Source organism: Maylandia zebra, linkage group LG14, assembly GCF_041146795.1.
Source record: "Maylandia zebra isolate NMK-2024a linkage group LG14, Mzebra_GT3a, whole genome shotgun sequence".
NCBI classification, from domain to species: Eukaryota; Metazoa; Chordata; class Actinopteri; order Cichliformes; family Cichlidae; genus Maylandia; species Maylandia zebra.
The window spans coordinates 40,416,428-40,428,090 of record NC_135180.1 but is presented as its reverse complement, the minus strand read 5'-3'; the positions used below and the strand labels follow the sequence as shown (position 1 = coordinate 40,428,090).

Below are 11,663 nucleotides of genomic sequence, written 5' to 3'. Positions count from 1 at the left end.
GTCCATTAAATTCAACGTGCAGACTTATGTAGCTAAAGCTAAAAATTACATGTGATTAGTTGAAGTCACATTGAGTGTACGAGCAGAGTCTTCATCCAGGAAGTAGGTTCAAATCAGACAGCTGCACTGATATTAAGCACATACGTGATTAATATCAGTGCAGCTCTTATGCAACGATTCTCTATAGCAACAGGTAAGTAAAGAGCGGAGCTCCCATTTAAATCCATGAACGTGATGTTGATCTACAAACATCAGAAGAGAGACCAGCTTTAATCAGACATTTATCTAGCTTTCATTTTCAGATGAAGCTCAGTAGTGTGAGACAAATGATGAAGCTCAGATTTGACCTTTTGATTTAATGTTTATAGGTAATGATCAGCTGACAGGATGCAGACGCTGAAAATAAATAAAGGGGAGACAGTGTGGACATGTCTGCAGCAGTTAGTACCTACATTTCAACATATCTGAAGATGAAATAGAAGAACGTGCTATGGAGACTGCATTTAGAACCTGTTAGAGTGCTGAACAATCACAGGACTGTGGCTGTGGAGGCTGAGTGCACTGACCTCACTGTCATATTCAAAAAACCAGTTTGAGATGAGCTGTGTGATCGTGCTGAAAGCAGCATCAGAAAATGATATACTGTGGTCATAAACCCACAGACGTGGTCAGCAATAACACTCAGGTAGGCTGTGGAGTTCAATGATGTTCAGCTGGTACTGGAAATCTGCCCTATACCATCACATCAGCAGCAGTCTGAGCACTGGCGCAGGCAGGGTGGATCCATGCTTTCATCTTTACACCAAACATTTAAATTTTGCTGCAGAAATCATGATCAGATCGGAAAACATTTTTTCATTTTGTGGTCCAATTTTGGTGAGTCTGGGAACTGTAGCCTCAGTTTCCTGTTCAGGTGTTGTAGGGATTGCAGCCAATCGTCTTCTCGGAGGAGCGGCTTCACCCTGCTTTGGTCCTTGGCAGAGACAGCAGCTTACCAGGTGGTAGTGATAGCCAAATGAAGCTTTCTGAAGCTTGTATTGAAAAACGGTTCATTACTCGAAGCTTTTCAACACAGTCCTCTCTGGTGACATCTGGTGGCCAAAAATATGAAGAGCAGCTTGAATCCACAAAATAAAACCAACTGCTTCATTATGATTGCCCACTCGACAGAGTGGAGTTCTGTCTGATATTGGGCCACCGCTGTGTTGCTTTGAACGTCTATTTTGGGGGGTTAAAAAAATGTGGTTTATTTGTTTAATAAATAATTATGACCAGTAAACTCTCCTTGTTTAAACACACACACCCGCCCTCTCACATCATCTATAATTGACTGAGACAGGACTCTTCCAGACACTAAACCAAGGAACAATGTACATTTCAATTCCTTTAATTTTAAGTTTATATTGTCTATCCTGTAAAATAGTCAGATGTCTATTCATATTAATGTACAGAATTCACCTGCTTGCTGCTACTACTGCACATTCACCCAATGTATATACTATATGTGTGTATATATATATATAATGTTTTTCCTCTACACCCCCCCCCCCCCCCCCCCCCCCCCCCCCCCCAATTTCTTTGCACATGTCGAGGAGTGTGTCAGGCTACATTTCACTGTGTGTTATACTTGTATAACTATGCATGTGACAAATAAAGAACCTTGAACCTTGAACATGCACCATGGCGTGGTCTTTCTTTGCTTTTCACTTCTTGATGTTGGTAAATACGATAATTGAAAAATACCACGTTACATATAATATACATGTAATAATGTACAACACATTATGGAGTATGCTTCTGCTGTGAGGTCCTGCCTCCATGCACTTATGAAATTAATCGCAAGATGGGTGTATTTATCAATAATATTATATTAGGGAAATTTTCCCAGACATATTTCTGACCTGGGGGTAGAACTGATTGTGAAATGGAAAATGCTTATGAACTTGCGAATTAAAAACATGATGCATTTAAAAGGTAGCCCTTTTTCATTTTTATTTAAGAAGAAAATTAGTTCCACTGTGCGATGGCCGATCTCCTTTTCGTGGAGATAATTTCTTCTGCATTAAGGAAAATCCCTTCACATGGCACAGAGGAGGCTGGAGTACAGAGAAACTGGTAGAGATGCAGTTATACAGTCTACCACACAAACTATCAGCTAAAGAGAATAAATAAATTAAATTGCTGCACATTTGGCAGACTAACATTTTAAGATTAATTAAACAATAAAAATATATATTTTTTAATATTAAATGTAACGAGTCAAATGGAAGTTTTTCTAAAGTTATTTGATGATATTTATATTATGAAAAACGGATTTTTGACATTTTGAGTTTTTCCCGTTGTCAGATATAATAAACACGCACAAAACAAAAGCAAACAGCCAGAACACAAAGCTGGAAAACCCACCCGATCGACCAAAATCAACTCAAAATACTCCCACACAACAGAACCTCCTCTATTCCTCGCTGGCTCCAAATCTCTCAGTAGAAATATCAGTGGTTCGCTATCTGTCACCATCAAACACTCCACAAATCCCGCGAATGATTCGCTTCCTTATGAACCATTGAATCAGACACCGAAGCAGTCACGCTCTAAATGAAGCTTCGGACTTCACCGATCACGTGACTCTGGGCAAACGAATCAAGCTTCGACACAGTGACACACGCACCGGAGCGTCAGCTTCAAGCGAGCCATCACTACCAGGTGGTAACAGAGAAAGTAAGGACAGATTCAATGATGATGGAGTAAAAAGGTGTTGGCCAGAGGGGCCGATGGCGCGATATGGCAGCCTCGCTTCTGTCAGTCTGCCCCAGGGCAGCTGTGGCTACAACTGTAGCTGCCTCCACCAGTGTATGAATGTGAGAGTGAATGAATAGTGTAAAGCGCTTTGGGTGCCTTGAAAAGCGCTATATAAATCCACTCCATTATTATTATTATTATTAAAGAATATTCTACCTTACAGAGGGCAGGATGGTCATGTTTGTGTCATTTAATCAACACCACTGAGTCATTCTAACTGTCAGAATCCTCGAAACACAGGCTGAGGAGGAGCGGCAGCAATCTTCCACTCCGAGCTCATTAACCAGCCATAGACCCAGACAGAAAGCCTGACTGGCTCCTGCATTTCAGCAACTCGTCTTTACAGCAGTGGTGGGAGTAGATTTACTACTTAACATCTTAAGTATCATACATTAACTGCAATACTTGTGTGGTTTTAGTACTAAAGACTGCCCAAAACAATTAATGGCTGCCCTCTGATACCCCTTGGGACCATCGCCAGGTCCATCACAGCTGACCCCTCGCACCCTGCTCACCACCTGACGGCACTCAGGTCAGTCTGGTCCCACACCTGCAGACTCACAAACAGCTTATTCACCTGGGCCATTCAAACTGTAAACAAACACTCCTCTTGTCTGTAATTAATTACTGATGTCTTACTTATTATATTTTTATTCCATGCACAGTCGGTGTGGAGCACCCACACTTGAAATACATGTACAATGACAAAAAAGGCTATTCTATTATGGGTTCGCTGCGGTATCTCTGGTTTGTGTACGTTATTTACAGTAAACCGCTGAGCTTGTAGAGCTGTGAACAGCAGGGGGCGCTCCGTGAGAATTGGGTTAATCCACGAAGAAGAAGAAGACTAAAGCGACGAGAGAGGGAGGGAAAATTGTTTGGTCCAAAGCGCATGCGCATTGTGGCAACAGCCTGTTCACGCGGGTGTTCAGTGCTAGCTGGTTAGCTGCAGTAAAGTCGGTTAAACTCCGGCAAACTCAGACAGTCTTCGTGCAGCCGTTGGTTTCAGGTAAAGCGTGGCAGTTTCCCATGAGCCCCGTTTGTTTCCGGGGTGAAAAAATAAGTTTGGCGCTGTTTTTTCCGCGGTTTAATCCGCCAACGAACCGCTGCTAGTTCGGACATAACACGAAGCTAACGTCAGCGTCAACGGAAGCTTTAAACGGCCCGGCTGCTCAGGTGAGTCCAAGTAATCGTGACGGCATACTTCCGAAACACAGACACCTTAGCTAGCTTAACTTTGACCCCGTTAGGTGCTGTTGTAGGAATGGATTGTTTACTGGCTCGCGGACCTTGGGGTCAGAGGTCAGCAGCGGGCTCTAGCTGCCACAGGGGGGGAGTATTGAGCAGTAATCGAGTACGTTTCCTTTGACAGCTCAATCCTGGAGAGAGGAAGTACAGCACTACCTGTCTCACTGAGTTCCTCTTTGTTTAGGTCCTTCCTTGCTGAGCTGTAACGTCTAAGAGGAGGAGGAAGATGTCTCCGGCGTCAGAGGTTGAGGGCTCGGACGTAGGGGGGCGGGGCCAGGAGACTACGCTGTCCAAAGAAGACTGTCTGTGTCCCGTCTGCCTCGAGGTCTTCATGGAGCCCGTCACACTGCCCTGCACACACACCTTCTGCAAGGTAACACGCACACACAATGAGTGCGTGTAGCTCAGGTGTGTTAAGTTACCTGCACGACCAGCAGGTGTGTGCACAGACAGGTTAGGGGGTGTGCGTGCGTGTGTCGCAGTAGTCAGGACCTTTTTTGTGTGTGTTTTTCCGTTTTGTCCTTGAATGACATCATCAGGCTTATTCATTTCCTGTGACTGAAGACGTGGTTTTAAATAAAGTGAATTATAACTGACCCGATGAGAGCTTCAGCTCCTTCTGCTTCAGTTCCACCAGTCACACACCTGCATTCTAACCTGAACAGGCCAACAGCAGCCAATTAAATGGCCAATCAGTGACTGGACTGATGGCGTTTAGCCTCCTGAGCTGATCTTCATGTCAGAGGTCAAAGGTCTGCTGGATGCCAGCACCTTCAGCCTGACCTCACACATTACAGTCATATGACTTCTCCTCAGGGCGCTCCGGCAGAACTGGGCCTGACTGTGTGTGTACCTGTGCAGGTGTGCTTCCTGGAGTCGGTGGATAAAGCCACGCTGTGCTGTCCCATGTGCAGGAAGAGGGTTTCCACCTGGGCTAGGTTACACAGCAGGAACAACACGCTAGTGAACGAGACACTGTGGAGGCGGATCCAAACCTGCTTCCCCCGACAGTGCGAGCATCACCTCAGCGGGCAGGGTGAGGCCGAGGACCCCCACTCAGGTAACGCGGACACAAATCTTTGGCTCAAAACTGCAGTTTGTGAGGGGCAGCCAATCAGAAAAGGTACTGCTTTTGTAAAGGGTGAGGGGCAAACAGCATGTTTGACGGAAGCTCAGAAAAAGGATTACTCTGAAATGTGAACTATGCAGAGCTGCTTTCTTATAGGTCAATGTGATGTTGAACCCACTGTGTGTGTGTGTGTGTGTGTGTGTGTGTGTGTGCACGCGCATGGGCAGCATTGGTGTGTTTCCGCAGAGTTAGTGAACCTGGAGAGCTGAGGCAAGAGTATGAGGACCAGATCACCAAAGTGAGTTCAAGACACACACAGTCTTTTGCTCTGGATGTGTGAGGATGTGCAGAAGCCTCAGTGTTACACAAGAACCCCAGGGACTTAATTTGGACCCCATAGAAATGAATGTAAAACCACTAATACGGCACACCTGGCTGTTTACAGGCATTGTGACGTCAAGGCTGCTCTAATGTGGGCCAAAGCTGATCAGTAAATATTTAGGGAACTGTAGGAAGTGAAGAGACGAATAATTACTGCTGATGAGCCGGGTCAGAGCTGGCGAAGTGGGCGCGTTGCTGCTGTGCAGGGCAGCAGGGGACGCTGATGAGGGGCTACAGGTTTGATGGCGAGGAGATAAAACCCTGTGACTGTTCTACTTTTACAATTATTTTTTTTTAAATGTGTTTCGTAGCAGCTGTGAGTAGGGCTGCAGCTGCAATACACCCCATGCCCCCCTTTAGATTCACCCCTGTTTGCTTCCACATGTGATAGGATATCTGCCTTCAGTCTCAGTAAGGCTCTGCCTCTTTACGCTTGGTGGTATAAACAGACTCCGCCTCCACGTTAAACCCTGCCAGCATCATCGCTGCTGCTGTTGTGTTTTTGCGGTGTCAGCTTATGTGGTCAGACGTCTTATTCACAGGCTGCTCATAATGTTCATCCTTGGTAATAATATAAGTTATTAAGATGTGTCATTGTGTACCTTTGTTTACGAGTTTATGCTAATGTGTACTTTTACTTTACAATCTCTAATAAATGATCTAAATCACTGATAAAACTAATAAAACTTAAATACTTCAAATCTTGGTTCAAATGAGGAAAAACAAAATTAAATTTAGCAACTTAAGAAACGATCGTTCACCATAAATGCTGTTGTTGAGTGAAAGCTGACCGCTCAGCCATTGGTGGGCGTGGCCATAACACATTTGTAGTTATTCTCACCTGTGACTGAAGCTCTCAGCCTGCAGTAGCACCCTCCAGTGGGTTAAACACATTTGTGTAATAAGAATCCACATTCTCCTGTGTGTGCGTCACTGACTTTCACATGTCTGTGCTCTCACTCTGATGTCTCGGCCTAAAGGTCTGAAAAGGTCCTGGAATTTCCTTATAATGTGCACGACATCTGTTGTGATGATGGCCTGTGGTTTGTGTGTCATCTGACCCAAAGAGGATGCCGATTAGATACTGATGGGTGTAAGGGTCAGTCCGCATCGGACCTCCTGATGAACAGACTTTGGTCATTCAGGTAAATCTCAGGTGTGTCTGTCCTCTCCCAGCTGACCGAGGAGAAGCGGGAGCTGCAGGAGGAGGAGAGGAAGGCCAGTGAGGAGTACATCCAGAGGCTGCTGGCTGAGGAAGAGCAGCTGCTGCGGGATGAGAGGAAGAGGAGGGACGAAGACGAGCGGCTGGCCAGACTGCTCAGTGATCAGCTGGTCAGTGGTTGGTCCACACTGGGAGAGGCTTATAGATACAGATGCCTCACAGAAAATCCCCAATATTTGATTAAAAATCAGAAACTGAAGCGTCTCGGCTTGTTAACCAGTGATCAGTTGGTAGATTCTTTCTCTGAGGAAATTTATCACCCTCTCTTTCCCTCCTCGGCAGAACCCCCCTCCTCTCGAGGACAGGGGTCATGTTGCTGTGACACCACTGAAGAAGAAGAAGGCGGCCTCTGTGGGACACATCGAGAAGTAAGCGACCGTTTTAAAGATCAAGGTCATTGAGAAAGACTGGTTAGAGTCACATGACCTGGAGTGTGTCAAAGTAAACTTTGTCATCTCTGCTATATACAGTACAGTATATAGCAGAGATCCTATTTCCCCCCCCTATATATATATATATATATATATATATATATATAGATAGATAGGGGGGGAAATAGGATCTCTGCTATATACTGTATCTCTGCTATATACTGTATATACAGTACAGTATATAGCAGAGATACAGTATATAGCAGAGATCCTATTTCCCCCCCCTATATATGTGTGTGTGTGTGTGTATATATATGTGTGTGTGTGTGTGTGTGTGTATATATATGTGTGTGTGTGTGTGTGTGTGTGTGTATATATATGTTCTTCCTCTACACCCCCCCCCCCCCCCCCCCCCCATTTCTTTGCACATGTCGAGGAGCGTGTCAGGCTACATTTCACTGTGTGTTATACTTGTATAACTATGCATGTGACAAATAAAGAACCTTGAACTTTAACTTGGTGTTAGGGGTGCAGGTGAGGTCATCTGAGATGTGTACTCCCAGGAACTTGGTGCTGTTAACAGTCTCTACTGTGGAACCGTGGATGCTGAGTGGTGTGTGGGTGGAGCGAGTCTTCCTGAAGTCTCCTTGGTTTTGTCCACATTCAGCGACAGCTTGTTCTCACTGGTCTGGCTTCCCTAGTGGGGGGAGAGGGTGGCTTTGTATGCATGTCTCACATTAGCATACAGTAGGCCAGTTGTCCTGTTTCTCCGTGTGGGACCACAAACAGTCCAGTGTGACATGGTTAGGGTCTCCACATATAATAATGAAGGCTTCGGGGTGTTGTGTCTGCAGTCTTGCTGTGTGTATTTCCTCATAGGCAGCTGCAGTCACGGTAGATCGGATGGTTGTTCTGAGCAGAGAGTTTGTCAATCTTGTTCTGTAGCGAGTTCAAGTCGCCCACTGTCTCTGTCGGGATTGATGGTTCGAATCGCCTCCGGTGATCTGCTTTCCTCACTTTCAGCTTCGCTCCCGTCTCGTGGCCTCTGTAGCTTGGCCGGTATGCTGTGCCACATGCCGGTCTGTGCCTTTGTATTTAGTGCCAGCGGCTTTGACTTGGAATAGACAAAAGGCCGCCGTCGCTTCAGCGCCATCTTGAAAGTATGTGACGTCAAACTGAAATTAAAATCGCTGAGCAGGAAGTGCCTCCTCAAACGTGGACAAACGACTCACTGTGTCGGGAACGCCATCTGTATGACCTCACACATCTCTATTTGTTGTTTCAGGTTCCTGTGCCCCCGAGTGGCTCCGCCCAGCTCCACCTGTAGCTCTGCTTCCAGCCTTGTGTCCAACAAGGTGAGTTTGAACTTCTGTTCAATTCAGTGTTATTTATATAACACCAAATTACAACAGCCTTTCTGTTTCAGGAGAACATCCTTGTTTCAGAGGCAGCGCTACCGGCAGAACAAAGACCACCTCAGCTGGATTATTATGGGCCTGAGACTGAGCTCCGCCCACCCGAGGAGGTGGCCAAGCATCAACCAGGGAGTAAGGCAATCAGAGACGGAGGATGTTCATCAGTGAAGAGGAAGAGCTCGGAGCTGGAGGCCACAGAGGAGGTGACAGCAGACACCAAGCGAGTCTCTGCCCATTTCCTTGGCTCCTCTTCCTTCTCCTTGCTGGAGGCGGCTGAACAGGAGCTACAGGAGAGGAGGAGGCAGGAGGAGGAGGACAGACGGCTCGCTTTCATCCTACAGAAGCAGCTCGACCAGGAGGAGAAACGGCGTGCCACTGACAGAAGCAAAGGTTCCACAGACGCCTACCAGCTCCGCCCACACCGACGAGCCGAGGAAGAGGAGGGCTGCGCTTCCATCATGCCAGGAAGACCCTGCAGGAGAACGCCAAAGAACTGTACCGCCAAGCCCTCTGCCTCCTCCTCCTGCTCAGGGAAGGGGAGCAAACAGAGTCTTTTGACTGAGATGTTCTTCAGCAGCTGAGGTGTCCTCTGCCTGCTCCTCCTCCCCCCCTTCCTGCAGGAGCATGAATAAATTGAGCTGTCAACCTGAGCGCTGTTGTTACTTTAAAACACAGAAGACCAGAAGTTTGTGGACATGCCGCTGCCTCTTACCTGTGAGTCGTCATGGTGAGCACACGGCGACCGTCCACTGGGGAATCGTGAACAGAGTTCATGTGTTTTACTTTGAAAAGTTCTGCTGGAGGATGACTTCATGCCTCTGCACGTCATTTAGCTGGAATGCTTCTTTCTCACTGGTGGAAGCGCTGGCGAGGACTCAGTGCCGTCAGGTTATTTTTACCCATTTGCCAGATGACACCGACTCACCATTATATTTCCAGCCCCAGCTTCTGTGACTCCGCCCAGAGCCCGTCCACGTCTGGTTAACGTGTTGATGATTGGTCAGGTGGTGTGTGAATGTGTCTCCTTAGTGTTGTTGCTGATGTCACTGGTGTCACATGATAGAATGTGAGGAATTGTGGGATACGCTGCATGCTGACTGCAGTGGGTCATGTGACGCTACATCTGATTTATTTTTATGGTTTGAATGTTGAAAGTGGGAGTTTCTATTTGTCCCAGGGTCACCTGAATGCAGCACTCACCTGTTTAAGCGGCACATGGCCACGCCATACAGTGGGAGGGGTTAAAGAGGCTGCCGTGTCAACCTGTTTGTCATTTGTTTTTCTGAGAAATAAACCATCACCATCATCGTTTCCTGTTTTCTGACACTAACGAACGAGCAACTCCCCATTCACTATTTTGCCCAAAGGAGCATCAGTGGAGCCTCTCTATGACATCACGTGTGTCTCACAGTAGAGTTAATTCTATGTAGATCTGCACATACAGCTGTGTGTGTGTGTGTGTGTGTGTGTGTGTGTGAGACATATTAAACACTGACATTAAATACATGAATAAACGAAAACCGTGTGAAACGATCCAGCAGTCAGAGCGAGGACTGTGGGTCTGCTGGCTGCTCCCACAGGTGAGAGACAGGTAGAAGAATAAAGAATCCAGGTAAATGTTAGACATTACAAAGTGACTCAGGTACTGTGTCCTGATTGGCTGGAAAAGCAGAGAAACACAGATCACACTTCAGCTTTTTAAAACTTTTGAACCCTTTAGATGGTTTTGCTACGCAGATGATATCCAAATGTACCTTCCTCTAAATTTGGATGCCCCGTCCACATTCTTGCCTTTGTTTGAATGTCTGCAGGCGGTTAAAAGACTGGCTATCCCAGAATTCTCTTATCTTAAATGAAAGCAAAACAGAAATTATTGTTTTGATAGCTGCGTTTCCCTGGGCCAGCTAACTGATACAATGGGTTCTTTCTCATTCTGCCAGTAACCTCGGCGTGCTCATGGATAGTTCTTTTAAATTAAAGAAGCAAGCATCCACTGTGCAAAAAAAAAAGCTTTTATCAATTAGGCCGGTTCGAGCCCTGGCTCCGACAGTCTGTCGTGTCCTTGGGCAAGACACTTCACCCGTTGCCTACTGGTGGTGGTCAGAGGGGCTGGTGGCGCCAGTGTCCGGCAGCCTCGCCTCTGTCAGTGCGCCCCAGGGTGGCTGTGGCTACAATGTAGCTGCCATCGCCAATGTGTGGATGACTGGATGTGTAAAGCGCTTTGGGGTCCTTAGGGACTAGCAAAGCGCTATACAAATACAGGCCATTTACCATTTAACCAGCACCAGAATGCATGAGCAGATCACCCCTGTCCTCGCTAAACTACACTGGCTTCCCATCAAATATCGCATTGATTTCAAACTGCTGCTCACTTTTAAAATTCTAAATAACCTGGCCCCTAGCTACCTAACTGATCTGCTTGATCTGTACAACCCAAAGAGAGCACTAAGATCCTCCAGCCAACTGCTCCTAATGCAATCAAGGTCTCGTTTAAAAACCAGAGGTGACCGTGCTTTTGCCATCGCTGCCCCTGGACTCTGGAATAATCTCCCAGTGGAAATCTGTACATCGGAATCAATTCAGTCGTTCAAATCCCATTTGAAAACACACTTGTTCAACTTAGCTTTTGAAAACAATTAGTGTGACTTTCATTCGGCCTGCACTACACCATGTAAATGCAATTTTAAGTATAATTGTACTATTTGTTCTGCCCGCATTGCAGTTTTATCGTGAAGCACTTTGATGTACACTGGTCTTTTAAATGTGCTATATAAATAAACTTTGACTTGACATGACCTCAGACTGAGGAACAGAAAGCATCAGCAGGTCAGAGACTCGGGGTCAGAAACCAGGTCACTGCGTATGGTCTAACAGGAAGTTACATCGCCACACGGCTTTCTGCGTTCCCTGCGGTCATGTGACCTTGGTAACTGATGTCAACATCCCCAAGGAGTCATGGTTTCCGCTGTGTGACCTAATGAGCTCCACGAGAAAATGTGAGGAAGTCGACCACATCAGGCCTGATTGATGAGGATGCTTCAACGCGGGCGCCTCGGCTCGCCATTTAGGTTCCTCGGACTGTGACTCAAAAACTCCAGAGGAGACGCTGCTGTGGACCAAAGTTTACTCCAGTTCATCAGAAGAGGATGTTTTTCTAT

The 11,663-nt window shown here is 46.4% G+C and overlaps 1 protein-coding gene across 1 annotated transcript; it reads left to right on the top strand.

Annotated features, from left to right (window-relative positions):
• Nucleotides 1–3,665: 3,665 nt before the first annotated feature.
• rnf168 (ring finger protein 168) lies at nt 3,666–9,811 on the top strand. The gene is made up of 8 exons (XM_004572548.3): nt 3,666–3,975; nt 4,232–4,420; nt 4,909–5,107; nt 5,344–5,414; nt 6,674–6,829; nt 7,002–7,087; nt 8,376–8,445; nt 8,517–9,811. Exons 2-8 carry the CDS (start codon nt 4,274–4,276, stop codon nt 9,084–9,086), a joined length of 1,299 nt encoding a protein of 432 aa, XP_004572605.3. The 5' UTR covers nt 3,666–3,975; nt 4,232–4,273; the 3' UTR covers nt 9,087–9,811.
• Nucleotides 9,812–11,663: the final 1,852 nt, after the last annotated feature.